The sequence below is a fragment of the Perca flavescens genome, chromosome 3 (genome assembly GCF_004354835.1).
Source record: "Perca flavescens isolate YP-PL-M2 chromosome 3, PFLA_1.0, whole genome shotgun sequence".
NCBI classification, from domain to species: domain Eukaryota; kingdom Metazoa; phylum Chordata; class Actinopteri; order Perciformes; family Percidae; genus Perca; species Perca flavescens.
The window spans coordinates 21,140,524-21,161,774 of NC_041333.1; the positions used below are offsets into that span (position 1 = coordinate 21,140,524).

At 40.1% G+C, this 21,251-nt stretch overlaps 1 protein-coding gene across 1 annotated transcript in view; it reads left to right on the forward strand.

Moving 5' to 3' along the window:
• The first annotated feature begins 458 nt into the window (after positions 1-458).
• arap1 (ArfGAP with RhoGAP domain, ankyrin repeat and PH domain 1) overlaps positions 459-21,251 on the forward strand; it is a 49,256-nt gene continuing 28,463 nt past the window's right edge. Inside the window, exons 1-12 of the mRNA XM_028573981.1 lie at positions 459-660; positions 1,093-1,519; positions 7,814-7,983; positions 9,449-9,533; positions 10,559-10,711; positions 11,078-11,147; positions 12,871-12,991; positions 13,246-13,430; positions 13,770-13,876; positions 15,678-15,877; positions 16,213-16,298; positions 17,423-17,605. Of these exons, the coding sequence (XP_028429782.1) occupies positions 459-660; positions 1,093-1,519; positions 7,814-7,983; positions 9,449-9,533; positions 10,559-10,711; positions 11,078-11,147; positions 12,871-12,991; positions 13,246-13,430; positions 13,770-13,876; positions 15,678-15,877; positions 16,213-16,298; positions 17,423-17,605 (1,989 nt within the window). The remainder of the gene's footprint in view (positions 661-1,092; positions 1,520-7,813; positions 7,984-9,448; positions 9,534-10,558; positions 10,712-11,077; positions 11,148-12,870; positions 12,992-13,245; positions 13,431-13,769; positions 13,877-15,677; positions 15,878-16,212; positions 16,299-17,422; positions 17,606-21,251) is intronic.

A 21,251-nucleotide genomic window follows, 5' to 3' on the forward strand; every position in this document is an offset into this window, starting at 1 on the left:
TTTATCACACACAACTTTGACACTACAGTCTGTAGTGTATACTATTGTCATCCTCATTATTATCATTATTTGTCTTTCAAGAAGCAAAATGATTTTATGTATTTATACATTAACACATTTGCCAATGCGGAATTTCTCAAAATTGTGTAGTATGCAAAAAGTATTTTCATATATGGTCTATTATTAGACTAATGTAACACACAATGATTAATTTTTAGGAACTAAAACTAAGTTTTTAGTTTGTTTAGCGCTGATGTATGCTTTTCTTAATTGTTCCTCCTTTTTAAAAAAAACAAAAAAAAACCCAGTTATTTCCTTGAATGGATGCAGTGCTTTTTCTGTACTGTTTATGTTTTTTTTCTCTTCCATAGGTTGTGTAAGCCATGATCTGAGGTGTCTGCAGTTTCTCTGTGGAAGTAGGCCTGCCTTCCCAAATGCCGCACTCGCACACATCAATCATGTTTCAGACTGATTCCTGTTTGACTGTGTGGGACTGGTTATGTGTTCTTCGCCTGGAGCAGTATTCCGAGGCATTTCGGAGTGAAGGGCTGACAACGTTACGACAATGTCGCAGCCTCACACCAGATCAGCTGGAGCGGATGGGCATCACCCTGCCGGGTCACCAGAGACGCATCCTGGCTAGCCTGAACAAAACACTTGGTAACAGTGACACACAATCTGACACACAATCTTACCTTCTACAGTCTGGGAGAGATCAGAGATTGCAGGAAATAGGACATGCCAAGGTGTTGCAGAGAGAGAGACCTGTGCCTATACCAGTGGAAGAAAAACCTGTCCCTAAGGAAAGAGAGAAAAGAGATGGAGAGCCATTGAGACCTACACCCAGGGAAAGAGAGAAACCAGTCCCCAGGGAGAGACATGTGGCAATGATGAAAGAGGAAAGTGGAGAAGGGGGAGAGAAGAAGCCAATTCCTGGACAAAGAAAAACCACAGACAGGGGAGGAGAAGAGGAAGAGAGGGATAGAGGAATAGATGGAGAGAAGGAGAGGCCTGTGCCTAAAGAAAGAACTAGGTTTCGCTCTAGTGCTCCAGCGGACTGTGACCTCAGCCCACTTGTCTCTCTAACTTCAGACACCTCTTTACCCCCTGTCCCTCCACGAAGCACCCCCAATTGCCCTCCACAGCGCTTCACATCTCCCCTGAGCCCCTCACCTCCTGCTCGAACCCCTGCCTCCCCCAAACTGGACAGACATGCGGTTAAAGCCCCAGCTGTAGATAGCAGAGCTATATCCCAGAGTTCCACCCATAGCCCCACACATGCACCTCTCCACCCTCCCAACGTCCCCTCTGCCCGAGCTCGGCCTCAGACTTTAACCATTCAGCTACCTGCCCAACTTTTGGGTAGTGATGGAGGAAGAGAAATCTCACCTGTTTCCCCCACTGCTTCCCACAGCGATGACATCAATGCTCCACCTCTCCCTCCAAAAGCAGGGGCGGTACCTAAAGGCCCTCCACCAATCCCACACCGGTTTCCTGCACAGTCTCCCATAACAAACAAGTAAGACTATTATTTTTAATGGATCTTTATGCAACTTATAATGCAGTTTGCTATTTGGCTGTTGTTTTTTAAAGATTTTTTTGATGAAGAAAACGGTTAAATTGCCTCACTGAGTTTATTACAGATACAACCTTTGCACTGTGTGACATGTATGAGTGGAGTTGAGGTGTGTGACCGTCTATGTCCTTTTTGTGGATCTAAAACTAGAGATGGTCCGATACCATTTTTTGCTTCCTGATTCCAATACCTGAACTTGCGTATCGTCTGATACCGAGTACCGAGCCGATACCAGTGTGTCATATATTTAATTATGTTTTAACAATTGTATACTACCTGCATGGATGTGATATTATTTCTATCTTTGTTGTTGGTCTGGCTCAGGTTAAACTCTTTGTGAAACATGAACAAATACAAACAATGAATGCCACAGAACTTTCTTTTATTATCCAGTTTGACAGTCAGTTATAACGGAAAAAGAACATAAATAAACTACTTTAACGTAGATTTTCTTTAGGGCTTTATTACGTGGTATCGGATCGGTGCATAAACTCTAGTACTTCCCAATACCAGCGTTTTAGGCAGTATTGGAGCATCTCTATCTAAAACTACTCTTCTTTTTATCTCACATTACCTAAAAAAAACATTAAATGGGCCCTTCCCTGGGCCTCTCTGCTCCTACAGGACGAGGTTACCTGTCTTTCCCGCTGTGTACTGTATGTGTATTAACTTTTGAGTGGAAGACTATGTAAAAGAGTGAGATTTAGTAATATGCTGTTCCTCCGAGTGTGTGAGGGTGCTGTATTGAAGGCAAAATTACAGAATAATGTAAATGATTGTCAGTTGTGTGTGTTTGTGTGTGTATTTTTGTGTGTTGAAAGATGCATGTAATTGAGAAATGAAAAACAAATCTCACCTCTGTAAACGTTTATTAGTTCTGAGGATTGTGCTGCCACCTATTGGACAAGAAGGAAAACTGCATCTCTTGTCAACCTTTTTTTTATTTATTTTTTTTTTTTTTTAAAGCCGTTTAGATGCCAAAAATGTTATTGGCTTTTAAACACTTCCTGAAATTCAAATTGTACACTTCCTAAAACTGAAAGGCAGTATTGTTTTTGCTTGTTTGTACCCGTATATGCAGAATTGTGGATCTGTAAAAGACACTTAGTGTTTTAAGAGTGTTATGAAACAATCCGATGACCATCATCTGATTGTTTTGTGGTTCGTATCCCATCATCTACTGGCTTGACCGCTGTGAGTTGACTCTGAAAGTAGTTGTGAGCGCTCGGAAAACAAAGTGACACGAAGCAGGGTTCACTTCACAATGTTCTAAAGGTTGAACAAGACACACTAGGATATATACATATTCTAACAATCGCTCCACTCACTTTGATGACGAGAGAGTAGATAGATGAGGGAGAGGCACCAGACGAGGATTGATTTAAGGTAGGTTCACGCAGATAAATCTTCAGGAAGGAAAACAGTGTAACAATTTATCATACAAATTCATGATACCTAGTAAAACCGATGCGAGAGGCTTTGTTCAGAGTTTTTACAGAAAGGAATGCAATGTATTCACAACAAAGAGGCTGCGCGTTTTCCATTTAACGGCATACTATTATCATGCTACTTGTTTCACTGAGTCTGTCGCAGTCATTTATCACATGTCTGTGTACTTCCTGGTAATAGCATACAAAATTGGGAACTCTTTCTTTTTTCTGTGTCTAGTCACCAGTAAGGAAAAAGAAACTTAAACCTTGCCTCACAGAGTACTTCTATTATGAGCAACATATGGATATTCTCTCTCTGTGTTTTAAAGGGAAACGAGGTGCAGAGAGAGGGAGGAAGTTACAATGGAGAACCACATGGAGCTGTTAAAAACTCTCATTAGCCTCTGTGAGTGACACAGGGAGAAAGAGAGAGTGAGAAATAAAGATAAGAGAGAAAGGCAAAAGTGATTTGTTACCAGGAAATACCTACAGACTTTTTGTAGCCTCGAATAACATTCACACTCTCTAGTTTCCTTGTCTGTATGCTTCGTTGCATCCTCCGGTTAACTGGTCATTTCCTCCTCCTTTTTTCCCTCTCCGATGTGTGTGCGTTTTAAGATTGTTTAATCGCCATGGAAGAGGACTCTATTTGAACATTTCAGGACAGGTAACATTGATAGTGATCATTTCTCTAAATGTGTCTTGTCAGTCAGTGGTTGTTTTTAGCATGCGCTCTTACCTTCTAATCCCCCTACTCGCTGTTCTGTGCTAGCCTTTCGGACAAAGAAGCCTTTCTTTACTGCTGTGTTCATGTTTTTTTTTGCGGTTAAAACCTATTTTCAGTAAATGGGAAACAAGGTGCTGTTGGAATGTTATGTTATCGACAGTGAAAATGTTATCGTGTTTACTTGAGTTTGTTTCACCTTGACCAGAGTAAGGTAGTTTTCTTGTAATGATCCTGTGTGAGACCAGATATCCTGCCCAGTCCTGGGGCTGTGCACTGGTATTGGTGTATTAACTTTATGTCTGTAAAGCATTCAAAACCAGTAAAATGGGATTTTGCAAAGGCATCCCTGGCGTGTTTTGCTGCTATGGAAAGCAGGTGTTTTCTAAGAGCAAAACTGTGCTCTTTAGCTTTACTGTTAGCACTCCCTATCAGCAGTGACATACTAACGGTTTTTAGACCAAGGTTATAAATAATGTATATTGGCTGTTTGCCACAGCATAGGATAACTAGGTGCTGGTCCTGACTGCCAAACTGCTACATTGTGTGTGTATTTAAGATAAAGATGAGGAGGTTCTACAATAAACACATTAGCACAAGTTAACTAGAAAGTTCTCATTTGTCAACACCAACCAACAACTAAAGGGTCCATTAGCTATTATTATTATTATTATTATTATGTCCGCTGATGTAAGAATAAAGTGTAAAAATTTGCCCGGAATAAGTTCACATTAACACCATATGGGAGGAGAAATGAGTGGCCATTGTTTCTCCAGCCTGTAGTCATCTCTTAACTAGCAGAGGGCAGGTTAAATATAGCATCTAGCTAAAACCCCTCTCTCAGCACTCTTCCTCTGAGAAAAAGAAGGAACTGTGTCAATAGGTCAGTTTCCTGTCATTGTGTATCATTTTCTGGTTTATTATTAAACTAAAAACTCATAAATAGACTAAAATATTTAGAGTCTCAAGTTTATGGATTATGGTTTACTACTTCATTAATAAGTATCTCGTGCTGGAACTGAAGTGCATGAAAATGCAATCTGTCCACAGGGGTCTATGGTCTGCCTCCTAATAATTGACTATATACATATATTAATGTAGGTATTTTGACAGCTATTGCCAACATGGTTTTACCACCTTAAAGGGGCCCTTGGAAAAACACAACAAAGCAGTTTATTTCGGTTAGCCACAGAATTTGACTGAACCATTTTTTAATTTGTTACTTGAGCCGACACCGCTCACCGTAACAACTACGGTAGGTTGTCTCTAAAGTACGTTTAACTAATGGTCCGGTAATGTCTGGTGATTATTTCAGGCAACCTTTCCCGTTTTGACGTAAAAGAAACCAGTAACTGTTTTCTTGTAGTTTTTCATTCAGGCATAATTACTGAACTTCTAAACTGAAGATTTGTTTGGAAACAAAATGACATGTTCTTTATGTTTTGTCCCGAGCTGCTCGCTGTAATGTGTGACCAATATCTCTTATGTAAAAAGAGAAGGAAATTTAAAAAGGAGGGGGATTAAAGAGGAACTTTCACAATACTGGATGGATAGACACCAGGCCAGTGTGCCCACTCTTGACTTTCCTATTAGCATGGAAATTGTATGAATAAATTAATTTCACAGTTTTTGAGTTTAGGTGTCTTAATGACTAACCCTACGACTATTAAATGCCACGAGAGATATTTTAGGATAACCAAATAATACATGTAGATCAAAGACAATGTGCATTGTATTCACATTCAAAACCACAATAGTAGGGCTGCTGTTTTTTCGGTTTGCTCATCTTTCCTTGCAAACCTGAGCTTTGATAATGTTTGATGAACAATGTGTAATTTCCTTGTAACATTAGGAGTGCTGGGTATCGTTTAATGTAGGATACCAGGGGGCCACTTCTAGCTCACCCAATAGAGTGTGCGCCCCATGTAGGCTGAGTCCTTGCCAGCGGCCTGGGTTTGAATCCGACCCTTTCCCCTTTGCTGCATGTCATCCCCCCTCTCTCCCCTTTCCATTCTTCTAGCCTATCAAAAAAGACAAAAAACTAAACATTATGATACCAATACCATTCCTCTTAAAGTGATATCGATACCAATAGAGTACTTAATTTGAAATGATCTTTCAGCATTTTATGAATTTATTTTTATCAGACACCACAGGCGTGTAGTATAGCCATACCAATGTTTTGGTGGCATCTCTGCACGCTGAACTGCCTACCCCGTCAAATACATTAAAATCCACTTTACCACACCACAGACTGTATAGGGTGTAGCTGCTGCTGTAGTGGGCCAGTCACACGTCTCATTAAATTGAAGAACGCTTGTATTGATTGGCTGCGAGCTAAACCATACAAATAGTAATTTCTTTCTATATCTGGGTACATAAAGGATCAAATGCAGGTATTGTTTGACTGGAGAAGTTTTGATACTATTTGGTACTGGGTTAAGAACAGATACCCAGCCCTAAACCTACTGGCCCGGTTTGTAAGTGTTGCACTGGGAAAACACAGTCAAATTGTTATTATTTTAGTCAATATTACAATTGCTCAATATATGCAGGAACAAGTAGAGGAGTTAAAATAGCTTGAGGTGTTGTTCACATTTGAGGGTAAGATGGTGTGTGAGACCAGCCCAGAATATGTATCCAATCTGACCTGGGAACACCTTGGGATCCCAGAGGAAGAGCTAGTGAGTATCTAGGGAGAGGTACATGTGAGATACTTAGCCTTGCACCACCACCACAACCCAATCCAGAAGAAGCAGATAGATAAATGTGTATTGTAAGTGACAATATTGCACACATGGGAGCATATTTTAAATGTCATAATAAACGGTATTACCACAATATTCAGCAAACGTTCCTGAAATGCTGCTATTAGTGCGGAAATATAGCAATCGGGATTGCCTTGGATTTAATCCAAACTAAAAAAACATCAGCTGTATTCTTAGCTATTTTGTATTCCGCAAAAGCCACATTCAAACTGGGCTCCATCGTCAGCATCATAACCCCTCAACCACTGAGTGTTATGGATTTTATTGAACCTACATTTCTGTATGTAGAGTAGAGATAGGAAATAATTTTAATGGTGCTGAAATATATTGTAAACCATCAACTATATTTTTAATTTTTTGTTTCTTCAATTACACTAAAAACACCATAAACAAAAGCAGGTTGGCACGTCAGGACATTTCCATCTTCAGATTTTCATTTTTTCATTTTCAATTTTAGTGTGCAGCATTTTTAATCTTTGATCCGGCAATAGATTCGCAAACCAAATAGCTCCCCATTTAGAAAGTTTTTAAAGCTTTTGTGTGTAACTTTTTGATATTAATGAACATTACATTCAAGCCATTGACAAATGAGAAAAAAATAAAACCGCTATGTTGAGAGCTGTGCTATGTTCACTGTGCCCTATAAATAGCGATAATCATGGTAGTGACGGTTATATAAATTGTTGGCGGTATTGTTACCCTTGGAATGTTTCATCATGGTATACGGTATTGTACAACTGGTGTACCAGCATGTGACACATTGTGATTGTGAGTGTTTACAGCGGAGCCAAAGGCATGTCATGTTTACATGGGGATAGGATCTTACAGAGTGGGGCAGGTTCAGACTTGCTACTTAAACCAGAAGTGAAGAGAGAAAACAGTCAGACAGTAACAAGGAGAGCAGAGGGACGCCGGTTTGCAACAGCTCTGGTATCAATTCTTGTTCCAGTGCAGAAGAGAGAGCAGCCGTCAATAATGTGGACTGAAACAGGATACCAGAGTGATTCATTTTTTTCATTATGCAGTTTTTAGAGAGTTGTAACTTCTGACCATCAGCTCTGTGTAACTTTGTTGCCAGCAACTTTTTTTGTAGTTGGTGCCTGGAGTAAAATCTCCATTGCAGTTATCTCTGTAGTTTTTACTATGGAATGAGAAAAAGACAAGACATTAAGAGGATGTCCAAGGGAGGAAGGCTTTCTACCCTAAAGAGGATGTATTGACTCAATTTCAGCCGATGTTTTACCGTGGTGTCCGAGGACTCCTCTCATGCTCTCCAAACCTCTGTTGACCTGTCCTGTACCCCTTTATCTCCCAGCCCCTCTCCCACCAAGACGGTCGCTGATGAGATGCAGAAAGACCAAACTCCACAAGTCGCACCTCGCATCAGGACACCCCAAACTCTAGAAGACACACATCCGTCAACGCAACCTGACGCTCAGCTGGCTCTGCCTGCAAGGAGAGTCACCCAACCTCCCTCTGAGTCCAGTAAGTAGTATAATCAGCATATAATAGTTCCCCAGACAGATTTTAACAGTGTTCATGGTTCACTGTGTGAATTATGAATTATGTTGAACCAACATATCTGTATATAAACAGTAGAGGAAAGACAGAAATTGTGCTGAAATATTGTTTAACTAAAATCAAAATCTGCACCGTATTTCTCTCAACATCAGCCTATGTGCTTACAAATATTATCTTCTTGCTTTAGGTGACTTTTACCTGAGTACCAGTATTTTATATACTTTCACTGTATAGCATTTTCACTGTCACTGTAAATGTCATGTAAATGAAATTTATAGAAATGAAACTGTAAAAACTAAGTAGTTTAATACAACTAAAAGAGCCTTGAAAATGCTGATTAACTTGCTAAAAATAAATACTGAGGCCATTAAAACTGCAGCTTTCTCTTTACATCCCAGTGCTTTATAGAAACCGCCTCTAGTGTCGCCGCTTAAAATGTTTATTTAACCTATTCTGCATGCCGAGGGAACATAACTCCTTAATATGTATTACTTAGTCGCTCAGCCTGAAAAGCTAGTTCTTAAGAGAGCGTTTTACCACACCAAGCCTAGTAACATTCTATGATACCTTCCCAGACCATTTAGTTTCTCAGTTCACAAACATCTACAGCTAACACTCTAATCCAGAATCGGGTAACTTGAGTAACTGGTATAATCAGTGCTCTTATTTACTTTTAATTCTATCCGAATTTCCCTACTCTTGCTTTATCAGTATTTTTCTGCATTTCCGGGAATTACTTCTTGTAACCCTCAGAGAAAGAATGCAAACATGTTGAATTTATCTGTGGGTTGTTGTGTGAGCCAGGTAAAGGTAAAGGTTCAAAATGTTCAATATTCATCTATTTTTTCTTTATATCCGTCCTGCCAAATGCCTTCTTCAGTATAGTTTGGATTATTTGTTTCCCAACTGAAAATGGAAAAACTACAATGCCTAAGGTATCCAAAATCCAATACTTATTATATACTTTGTGTTTTACATATAAAGTTTATCTTGTACAGTATTGTTGTGATGCATTATGGTTAATTGAGGGTTGTCAAAATCCTATTGAGTGTCAGTACAGAACGTTACTGTTCAATTTTTGAAAAACAGTATGTATTATATTTTTTCTCTTTTCTTGACAGGACATCATATTGTGTGTGTTCTTTTTTGTAAATAATGTCAGTGCCTTAAGCTTTTCCTGCAAACCAGACTTAAACTGGAAGACTAACTTAAGCAGTACAACTCAATTTGTTCTAATCTTCTGCCCCCTCCCTTAGGGCTGGATTCACTCGATTATAATTCAGATGACTACGAGGATCCAGACTTGTTTTTCCCCAGTGTTCATCAAATGAACGCACCAGACAGGGTAAGTGAGAATGTTTCCTTCTTTTACACTCTTTTTCCTCTTCTGCTCCTGCACCTTGTGAATGATGCCTGTCTTCTCATTTAGGATATGTCCCTGCAAGTGCCCGGCAAGAAAAAAAGGAACGGTCCACTTCTTTGTACAGCGATGACGAGCAGTTGGATGAGGATGAGTGAGTCATGCATTAAAACAAACAAACCAGTACCACAAACCCAGAAACTCACAATTATGCTGTACAGTAGAAATATAGCCGACAAGCAACTGCAGAGACAACTTTATCACCAGTTCTTCGCTGACCATGGTAGTCATCCATAGCTTCTATGTAAGGTTGTGGTTTTGAATTCTGACCGGTTAATCTTTATTACCCACCAGAATTGCTCTCAGGCCTTTTTTGCTCTTTGAATATTTACTTTGTGTTTTGTTTTTATAAATATTCGAGTTGTCTGTGCCATAAAGTTATCTGTAAATGTAATCACATGTCTTACTAGTATAGTTTAGTGAAGAGCGTTTTTAATTTTTCTATTATAAGTATTGGAAAGCTTGAAATAGTGGTAAAAAGTAAATCGAGACCGGCTCAATCACATCAATTCAATTAAATTTTATTTATAGTATCAAATCATAACAGAGTTATCTCAAGACACTTTACAGATAGATTAGGTCTAGACCACACTCTATAATTTACAATACTACTGTCTCTGGTGCAATGTCCACTTTTTTTGACAATCCATTTCATCCACAAATTAATAAATCTCTATGCACAAGCGCAAACTACTCTCTCAAGATTTGCATTTACGCACATTACCTCTCATGTGATGATGTCAAAAGTTCAACTTTAGAGCAAAAATAATCTATTTACACCTTAATTGTAAATATAGTCAGCAAATGTATGTTTTATAATTGTCAAGGCAGTCACCAGTTGGATAAAAACTCACAGAAACGTATTCTTGGTGCCTTGCAGAAACCTTTAGGCAATGGCCTTGATTTCCGTGGTGACACAAAATATACACTTGTTGGTTTCATGGCTGATAAGTCCAATTAATGGGTAGTGGCACTTTGAAATGTGTCCCATATTACAATAACTGGTAGATTTATTTAGAAAGATTATACAATATTATTAAACAAACATTCATTTCAAGTTTCTTCCTTTTAATATCATTTACCGAGTGCTTTTGTGTGCTTACTTCTGTGCATCCAAAGTCCTAGCCCATGGCAGGACGGGGGCATCGAAAATCAGCAAGGAAGTTTCTACCTGCCAAACACTGGCAGACTGGCTCCAGCCCCTAAAGATGACAGCTCTCAGCTTACCGCTGTCATCAAGATGGGCTGGTTGGACAAGAATCCACCTCAGGGGTATGAATGACAACACATACACACACGCAAGCTAAGGTTGAGGGCATCAACACACAGGTATCTGCTGTGTATATGACAGAACTATCTCAATCACACTTTAAGGTTCACTGTTAGCACTGTTTTTATGCCTGAACAAATACAACTAAGCGTTTTTGTGCCTTTTCATTTTATTATTCACAAAATGACCTTTAACATTGTACAGTTGATTTTTTTTTTTTATGCTTTGCATGGACTTTTTGCTGAAGTGTTTCAAATTACTATCCAGTTGAACAATGCAAAACTTCTATCCTAGTTCCTCTTGTATTACAGTAAAAGGAGTTAGTACTTTACACTTTTGACTACATGTTTGTGTGTTCTCATACACAGTGCCCTTTATTATCAGAGACGATGGGTAAAGCTGGATGTGGACTACCTGAGATACTTTGACAATGACAAGGTGACAACAAACATGTACAGTAACCTTATCACATGATCACAGTAGTCACTCTTACTGGAAATCTCTCAAAAGTGAGCCGTGAACAGCACGCAAGCACAACTGAAGCGTTCAATCCACACCCAAGGCCGAACCATGTTACGTCACTGTTGCCATAACCAAGCGTCAATCTCCAGTGCTGGAAAAACAAGCCAATCCGGAGGTGCCACAAACTGCATTTAATACAGTGGCCACGTCAGGCTGGCTCCAAACTGGAGTCATGGTGCGTTCTATTTGTACTTTGAAGTTCTAAGTTGGAAACGTTCCCCCTTAAGTCGGATATCCAACTTGGGAAGTCGGAGCGCCTCACAGTACCCCGAGCAAGCCAACCTCAAAATCCAACATGGCTGCTCCATGCATCAACAGGAGTGAAAGCTGTAGTAATATACAGTTTATTTAGCACTTCTGTCTTATTTGTGTATCATTAAACTAGTTTTAAACACAGTACTGTCCAACTTTTATCTGTGGACATGTTGCAACACTGTTTGTATCTACAAAAAAAATGGCGTAATGCGTTGTTATCAACTGGTATTGCTAACAATGGCTATCCTGGATAGAGCTAACCCCACAGTGAAATCCGACGTGTTTTAATGGAATGCGGTCAACTCGGGTATGAGATCATTCCCAGTTCTGGCTTCTGGCTTCTGACTTCCGAGGTAAATGGAATGCATTATTAATCCCCATAGACACCCATGTTAAAACGCACAACTTTACAGCAGAATTAATGCTTACAGCCTGGTACAAAAATTGGTTTTGGTCTCTATAGCTAAGTTTACCCCTTGATGACAAATCACCCGTTTAATCACATTCAGGTTTAAAGTTAGTCGAGCATAGACTGTAGGCTTCATTCAGTCCGCCTCAGCTTCCTCCACGCTCCACCTCTTTGCCTATTTTTGGATTAGCCGATGTCAGGCACTGCCAAGATGGCGACAGCCGGAGCTACTGGGAAGCTGCCCACTTCAAGATTAATTTTGGCTCTTCAGAAACCTAAGGGTGACATCATTGAGACTACATCCATATTTTATACAGGCCATGGTCAGAACCAGCTGTCAGCACCACAGCTCTTGAGAAACTGAAAGGACAGCAGCCTGCCAAATTGTCACCATGCTGTCTGACAGCAGAATTCTTTGGACCAAATAGTTTTCAAGTGGACTCCATGTATACATATTGTATGTATTGACTTTCTCTGGCCACCCTACTCCCTGTAGTGAGTAGGGGAAGTATGCCTATAACGTTAGTGAAACCGTAAAGCTCATAGCAAAACTGGGGGCCATGATGAATCATTAGAGATAAGTTTTAACATATAAGCGCACTGAGAGATTTGTATGATATCAACAGCTGCCTGTGCATGAAACATTTTACGAAGCACACCAGATAAGCAAAAAGTGGGGAGTGTTGTGGTGACGTGCTTCACACGTAGGTGTGTTGTGTGTCTCGCAGTTAGTGTGGATTGATGTATTTGAAAAGAAGAAAGTGTATCTGTTCTGTGAGAAGGTCAAGCGTTTTTTGCTAGGATTGCACATTAGATACACCGATGCATCAAGACTGCCTTTCCCACTCACAAACACAAGCATGAAAACACGCGCACACACACACACACACACACACACACACTTCCTGCATGCTGTATGTTTGATATGTAGCGGTTTAACAGAGTAGTTGACTCTGTGTCTGTGGTTTGTTGTAGGAGGTGTATTCTAAGGGGATCATCTCTACTGCCTTCATCACTAATGTGACCAGTGCGGGGGAGCTGAAGTTTGAGGTTGTCACAAACAACCGAACATTTATCTTCAGGGCTGAAAGTGAAGGTCTGTCTACTCTCTCTCTCTCTCTCTCTCTCTCTCTCTCTCTCTCTCTCTCTCTCTCTCTCTCTCTCTCTCTCTCTCTCTCTCTCTGTCTGTCTCTCGCTTTCTCTGTCTGTCTGTCTCTCGCTTTCTCTGTCTGTCTGTCTGTGTGTGCATTCAAAATAATGTATGTTACTGTTTGTAAGATGTCATGTGGCTTGTGCATGCATATTTTACTAAACATGTTTACTCATACATGTGTTTGCACATCCATCCAGGCGAGAGAAACGACTGGGTGACTGTACTGAAGGACTGCAGCAGGGGGCGCCATTGGCGCAGCACCATGAACCCCAGCTCACCGTTAACTCCGGATTATCAGGGCTATCTGGAGCTCAGAGGCTTACGCTCCAAACTTTATACTGTTGTCGCCACAGATAAAGTCTTCCTCTACAAAACCATGGAGGTAAGGGCCCTCTGCGTGTGACTGCAGAGATGAGCAGAGGGTTCAAATCACATACTAGTAGTTCACTGCAGTCTTTATTTTACAAAATAGTATTAAATTAAAGTAATCTGCTAAATCCCTTCATTTCTGTTTAGCTTTCCCTTCAAATAATACATTTAAAATTTCAGTGTTATCCAATTTTAATAAATACAGATAACTTTATCAATCTAACTTTAACTTAGATCATCGTTTAACTTTAAGGTTACATTTGTAGATAAACTAGTGGAGATTTATTCAGCCTACTCCACATTAAAAAAAAATAAAAATAAAAATAAAAAAAAAAATCTTTTTTTCTTCCAGGACTATCGTATAGGAGTGGGTATCACATCCATTGAGATGAATGTAGGAAATGTTAAAGACACAGATCGCCGTGGCTTTGATCTCACCACACCTTACCGCATATTCAGGTACTGCATCTACACAAAAATGCAACACAAACTTACTGACTCTTGTCAAGTGTATACAGTAACTCTTGACCTGGATGTTTGCTTTGTAAATAAACAATTATGCATAAACATAATTGTATGTACGTTACATAGTCTGTCTGATTATTACTTCTTTCATCTCAATTATGGATTTATGTTTTTCCCATAAGTATTGAAGTGCAAAGTTAATTATTAGATCATGTTATTTTACTGAGAGCTTCCACTGTCCAGCTGTCCTCAGCTGGACATTGTGTGTGTGTGTGTGTGTGTGTGCGTGGAGGAGTGAGGGAGGTGTGCGTGTGTGTAGAGGAGTGAGGGAGGGAGGTGTGCGTGTGTGTAGAGGAGTGAGGGAGGGAGGTGTGTGTAGAGGAGTGAGGGAGATGTGTGTGGCGGAGTGAGGGAGGGGTGTGTGGCGGAGTGAGGGAGATGTGTGTGCACAAGTGTTTGTGTGGTATTTTGGCTGACAGTGTACAGCCCGCAGTGCAAGGGCTCAGCTTGACAGGATGGAGAAATCTGAAAAGGCTTGTGTACGTATTTGTGTAAGAGTTGGACTGTGGTCAGTGAGTGTCTCTGTCTAAGTGTGCATTTTTGCAACTCTGGTCATTTGAGAAGTGTGTGTACGTGTGTTTTAAGAACAGAAACCAATGTGTTAGACGGGATGGGAAGAGGAAGGATTCAGACATGCATCAAGCCACAAATTTATCTAAATTTGTGCATGTGTTTTGTAAAGTTTCCAGTCTTTGTCCTCAAGTATATTTAGCAAAACAAAAGCAGAGTAAGAGTGCCCAGTGGGCTCATCAGCATAAGGATACACACACACACACACACAGACACACACACACAGACACACACACACACACACACACACACACACACACACACACACACACACACACACACACACTTACACACACACAGCAGACCTTCACTTTCAGCCCTGCAGATAAATGTTCGGTTGTTTGTGACAACCTCAAACTTCAGCTCCCCCACACTGGTCACATTAGTGATGAAGGCAGTAGAGACAGGGCCGTTGGACTGGGGGTAAAACCGATACTGATTACTAGGGCCCAAGGGGAGAGAGGGCCATTGAAAAGTCTGTAATATATTTTTATTTCACCTGGATATTTTCATTTCATAATGCATGTCAGATGAAATGTAAAGTTAGTGTATTGGCTGAATAACTTGGTTGATTGACTGACTACATTTTGTATACAGAAAAAGACTAAGGTCTCACCCACCCCTTGCTAATGCGCCAAATGGTTTAGTCCATCTGCACGCTTGAGCGTCTGTTGGAGCGCAAACTTCTGCTGTAGAAATGTCTTTCTCAAAGAAAGTCAAATCATGCTACCAAAAAAGAAAGAAAAGACAGGAGAAGGAGAGAAAACTAAATGAGGGGAAACAATTGGTAACTGTCTTCTTTTCAAAGAAAGGTGAGCACAAGCTAAAAAACGAAATCCATGGTGCTAAACTGCTTGAATATCTCCATGAGTGTTAGTGCTAAAAACAAACTGAGACAACCCATATAAAGAGCAGAACATACACTTTCAAATGATAATTTGGTTATACATGTAATCTGAGGTAAAGGCTAAATACACACACACACACACACACACACACACACACACACACACACACACACACACACACACACACACACACACACACACACACACACACACACACACACAGAAAACACAGGCTTTCTCATTTCTATTACTTGGGAGTTGTTATCGACACCATCATGCCGGCAAAAACATATAGCCTTGTGTTTGTCTCTCCGCAGTTTTATCGCAGAGTCAGAGCAACTGCGAGAGCAGTGGGTGGACGCCATGCGGGCTGCGATAGATGAGGCGCTGTCAAATAGCGAGGTGGCAGAGCGGATCTGGGCTGAGCCTAGCAACAGCCTATGTGCTGACTGTGAGGCTCCCAAGCCGGAATGGGCTGCCATCAACTTGTGTGTGGTGGTCTGCAAACGATGCGCAGGTTTGTGTGTGTGGGTGTGTGTGTGTTTTGGATTTGTGTGTATTTTTGTGTTCACCTGTTGTGTGCACACACTGGTGTGTGCATCTGTGTTTGTACATTTGTCAATGTGAATATTTTCTTTAAAAAAAAAAAAGTTTTGATGTTGATATGGTTAGAATTATGGAGGGGTGTATGTATTGATTTAATTTTTGCTGTACAGTATGTTGCAATGACATGGAAAATATCAATTAGCCTGGTTTAAAAACGGTTATTAGGGTGGTTGCAGTAGAATTTCACAGTACTGTTAAACAGTATGTATGTACTTTGTCATAAAAATGTGTGTGTGTCTGTTCCAGGAGAGCACAGAGGACTGGGTCCAAGCATCTCAAAGGTTCGCAGTCTGAAGATGGACAAGAACATCTGGACAGAGGAGCTCATACAGGTACACACACACACACACACACGCACACACGCACACAGGAGTTTTCTTTTTTACAGAATAAAAGGTCATATAATCTGCAATCTAACTATAATATATATATATATATATATATATATATATATATATATATATATATATATATATATATATACACACAGTACAGTACATGCCAAAAGTTTGGACACACCTTCTCATTCAATGCGTTTCCTTTTTATTTTCATGACTATTTACATTGTAGATTCTCACTGAAGGCATCAAAACTATGAATGAACACATATGGAATTATGTACTTAACAAAAAAGTGTGAAATAACTGAAAACATGTCTTATATTTTAGATTCTTCAATGTAGCCACCTTTTGCTTTTTATTAATAAGGGAAAAACTTCCACTAATTAACCCTGACAAAGCACACCTGTGAAGTGAAAACCATTTCAGGTGACTACCTCATGAAGCTCATTGAGAGAACACCAAGGGTTTGCAGAGTTATCAAAAAGAGCAAAGGGTGGCTACTTTGAAGAATCTAAAATATAAGACATGTTTTCAGTTATTTCACACTTTTTTGTTAAGTACATAATTCCATATGTGTTCATTCATAGTTTTGATGCCTTCAGTGAGAATCTACAATGTAAATAGTCATGAAAATAAAGAAACACATTGAATGAGAAGGTGTGTCCAAACTTTTGGCCTGTACTGTATATATAAAAACACATGGCCTATTCACATATAGCTCCTTAAACCCAGATGGAGCTACTGATTAATTTATACTGAGGTAGCAGTTTATTAGGTACACTTGTATAACGTAATACAGTCTAATAATGGCCCTGCAGTTAACCTTTGTGAAGCTTAGAATATCAAGTTGTGTTAGGGTTTGGATTCAACGCTGTGGTCATTTCTGAGGCAGTATTAAGTGGAGGTGTTGCATTATATTGATTTACACACATAAGGGTAGACACTTGGTCCAATATAATGCAATGTAAATAATAATGGTAAAAATGTACAGGCATACTTACTAAACTGCACAGTGTATATTGTCAGACGACAGTGCACATCTTGACCTCTACACACATGCCTCCTACCCTTTTTTTATGTGGAAATACTTTTCCTAAACCCCACCTGTGATGCAGGTGTTCCTGTTGCTGGGCAACGAGCGGGTAAACAGTTTTTGGGCAGCTAACGTCCCACCAAGTGAAGCTTTGACATCCTCTAGCTGCAGCGAAGAGCGACGGCGCTTCATCGCCAACAAATACCGCCAGGGCAAATACAGGAAGTACCACCCTCTGTACGGAAACCAAAGAGAGCTCAACAATGTGAGTTGAAATCACTGCTTTGATTGTTTGTTTGCTTTTTTGTCTGTGCTACCCTCATGTTCGGACTTGAATAATACACACTGTATTGCTTGTGGTTATGGAGATCTAATATAGTTAGTCAACAGACCTTGAGAAAGAGAGTTGTATGTAGGGAGGGTTACAGTAAGAGGAAGCTGAGAGGGTTGGTTTAGCAATCCACTATACTACATTGGACTTAATTCATTTATTCACTTTATGCGTTACGGCTGAATGTAGTATTGACTGCTCCCTTTGCCTCACAATACAGTGCCTCCTTCAAGATTTTTTTCCAGCAGCTGTATGCATGTGTCTCATAGAGGGTCACAGGCTTAGTTGTGACTGTATTATGCATTGTCATATACACATACCAGACACTGTACATCTGCATGCTTACTACTCAGACCGTGACTAAGATTCCAAGAATAAAGAAGTAACCAAACTGTTCTTATACTGACCTGATAGATAGATTGACTGACTGACTGACTGACTGACTGACTGACTGATTGACTGACTGACTGTCCGAAGTGAGTCTCTGGGTGTAAATATAGTTTTAGAGTCTAATATTGCACTAAAGGGGAGCATTTATTCTTTTTTTTAACAAACGGTGAAAGCACTCAGCAAACTCATGTTAATAGTCTGTAATAACAAATATTTTGTAATACATTCCTCCAGTCAGCTACAATAAAGTAGCCAGTCTACAGTTAACCCGTTCAGTGCTTGATGTTTTTCTCTTTCCCAGCTAGTTATTTCAGGCAAGCAAAATTTTTTCAACGGACTGATTTGAACACTGTTTTAGTTTAATGCAGGTTCCTAGATTGCAAAAGCTGACTGAATCTCTCGGGTATTTTGCCCTCGCTGTGCTCCACTGTGTGCAGTGAATGTCTTTGTGTTGGACCCTGCTGGGTCACTCATTAGCTGCTTAACCCACTTACCACAAACACCGTGGACTGCTCACAGACAGTCACAGTTAGCACCTGACTGTGAATTCTATTTTTCCTCCCTCAAGCTTTAAGCTTGTCTGTGACTGTGTGAGTGAGTCACTTTGTTTGTGATGTGCAGAAGGAGATAAAGGAAGTTGTCTCTCTGACCAGTGACACCAATATTCACTCACACACTTGCAGAGACGTACCTTTTATTGAGCAGCCTGCCAGCACTCCAGACAGTTTTGTTTCAATGCCTTTTCACATAATTGCATTGGTAACACAAACATATTGCAGAGTCTATTATTCTTTAAGACACCCAAGTGGAAAGAGGAGCAACACAGAGGTGAGGAACTTCCAGTATTTTCTAAAAGAACAGGTAGAGCAGCATATGTTTGACATGATGGGAAGTTCTGGATTTGGAATGAACCATAATGGAGGAGGACTGAATGATGAAGGGAGCAGCTGAAGTGTGTGTGTGTGTGTGTGTGTGTGTGTGTGTGTGTGTGTGTGTGTGTGTGTGTGTGTGTGTGTGTGTGTGTGTGTGTGTGTGTGTGTGTGTGTGTGTGTGTGTGTGTGTGTGTGTGTGTGTGTGTGTGTGTGTGTGTGTGTGTGTGTGTGTGTGTGTGTGTGTGTGTGTGAGAAACTGACATTTGTGTACGGTTTGAGTTGTGGGGTGTCTGGATCACATTCAGGTTTGTTTGTCTAGTCCTGGCTTTATATCCCCACTTCTGTTTCCTTTCTTCAGTGGTTTTCCTTTTCTTTTTTTCTAAATGTGACATCATTACTCACTGCTTTAGCTGGAATGTGCTGTAACTCCACCTCTAACTCTCTACCCTCCTCATTGTTTGGCTGCGACTGGAGAAGAAAGTTGATCTCTTCACTCCTGGCTCGTTTTCCTATTTGTCAGTTGCTAGTATACCCTTAACTGTCTGCCAGACTAAAGCATCACAAACTAGGTTTTTGTTTTGCATTTGCAACTTTGTGTCTGTCTGTGTCGACTGACATTCAAACAGAGGAGCGATTGAAAGGAACTGAAAACTTACAGGTAAGGTTGTGTTTGCTGCTGTGCTGTAGGAGAGGGTACTGAAAGTGTTGTTTGTCTGCATCTGTGTGTTTTTGTATCCGTAAAGAATGTGAGTTTTAAACAGGGTAGGTTAGTGCGAGTATAGGAATGTGGGTGAATGGACTTTGGATATCTGACAGTATGTGATCTCAGTGCAGTAAAACAAACATATTTGAATGTGTTTGTGTGGCATAGTTCGGTCTTGAGACTGTGTTCTGTTGCTCTGTAAGTGAGCACATTAGAGTTATTGTGTTTATGATTTTCACTGGGAGTGGGCTGAGATACATTAACATGCATATAAATGTGTGTAGGCATGTTTCTCTGCCTTTTTTGCATTTTTGATATGTGTTGCTCTCTCAGTCTGTGCTTGTGTGTGTCCATGTGTTCTCTGTGTGCTCAGAGTAGATGATAGGCTCACCTCTGTCAATGGACATCATTGTCTTTCTCACTCTATTCCTTCCTGCTTTAAGTGCCCTCTCTCTTCGCCTCTCTCTTTTGCACTGGGTAACTGTTAATACTTTCCACACTCTTTCCTTAATTGGGTTTAATATCCTCTTGCTACAACATAGTGTTCATGTTTTTATAAAGAATTAATTAAAATGCGTTGGAGCATATAAAAACTCTTCTTTGGAGGACATATTGTGTGTAGTATGTTTGGAAAACCGCCTCCAGCCTGTCTTCCTTCATGGTGTCTTATTATATTATACTAACATTTGAACCTTTATCAAAGCCTTCTGATTGGCTTTTCAAAATCCTTAAAATGCTTTGTTGTTTGTTGGTTTCCTTTATGTCTTTGTGAGAGTGCAAAGAAGCCAAAGAGCACTGGATGGAGCATAAAAGATGTTTGATAGAGAAATGCACAGTATTGCATAGAGTTATTAACACAGAGGAAAGGGGTTGCATTTTGAGAGTGTGTGCCAAGTTTAAGTTAGGGACGGTTATCACAAGTAAGACTCACATTATGCAGCTTTGTTGCATTCGATAAAACATAGCTATTTGTTTCTAAAGATTGTAAAACCCATTCACTGTTATCATCCTACATTAGATTACACATCCCGTTTTTGTTATGAGCATAAGGGCGTATTAGTGAAAATCTTCCCTCCTCGACAGCCACAACCAATGACTGATCCCAGCCTTCTTTAGCATGTGTTTGTTATGTATATGTTGACTGTGTGCTGGTGACAATCAGCAGGTTATTTGTACTTATAGCAAACAGACACTGCTAAAAACTCTTTATTTTCTCTTTTAGTTTTTGTGCTTTTACAGTTTTGGAAAGTGACTTCCATAGAAGAAAAGCTCCATCTCTCTTACCCTTTCTTTCTGTCCATTCCCTGCTGTTACTCATTCTTTTGTCTCATCTTTTTTCCCTTTTCCAACTGAGTATCCTCATTTCCTCATTCACACTGTAGGATTTTAGGTCAGAAATCCTTTTCAATTGTACAGGGAGATGGGATCTGGGATCTGCTTTTTTGTTTCCCAGTTCTTTTCTTTTCCTTCCTAAATTTGTGTGTCTGTCTTTCTGTTTTTCTTCTATGCCATATTCATCCTTTTCTTCCCCTTCTTCATCTATCTGGCTTTTCACCTCCACTTCCCCCCCTCTATATACTGTCCCTGGTGAGGTAATGACGGAACATATGTGGAT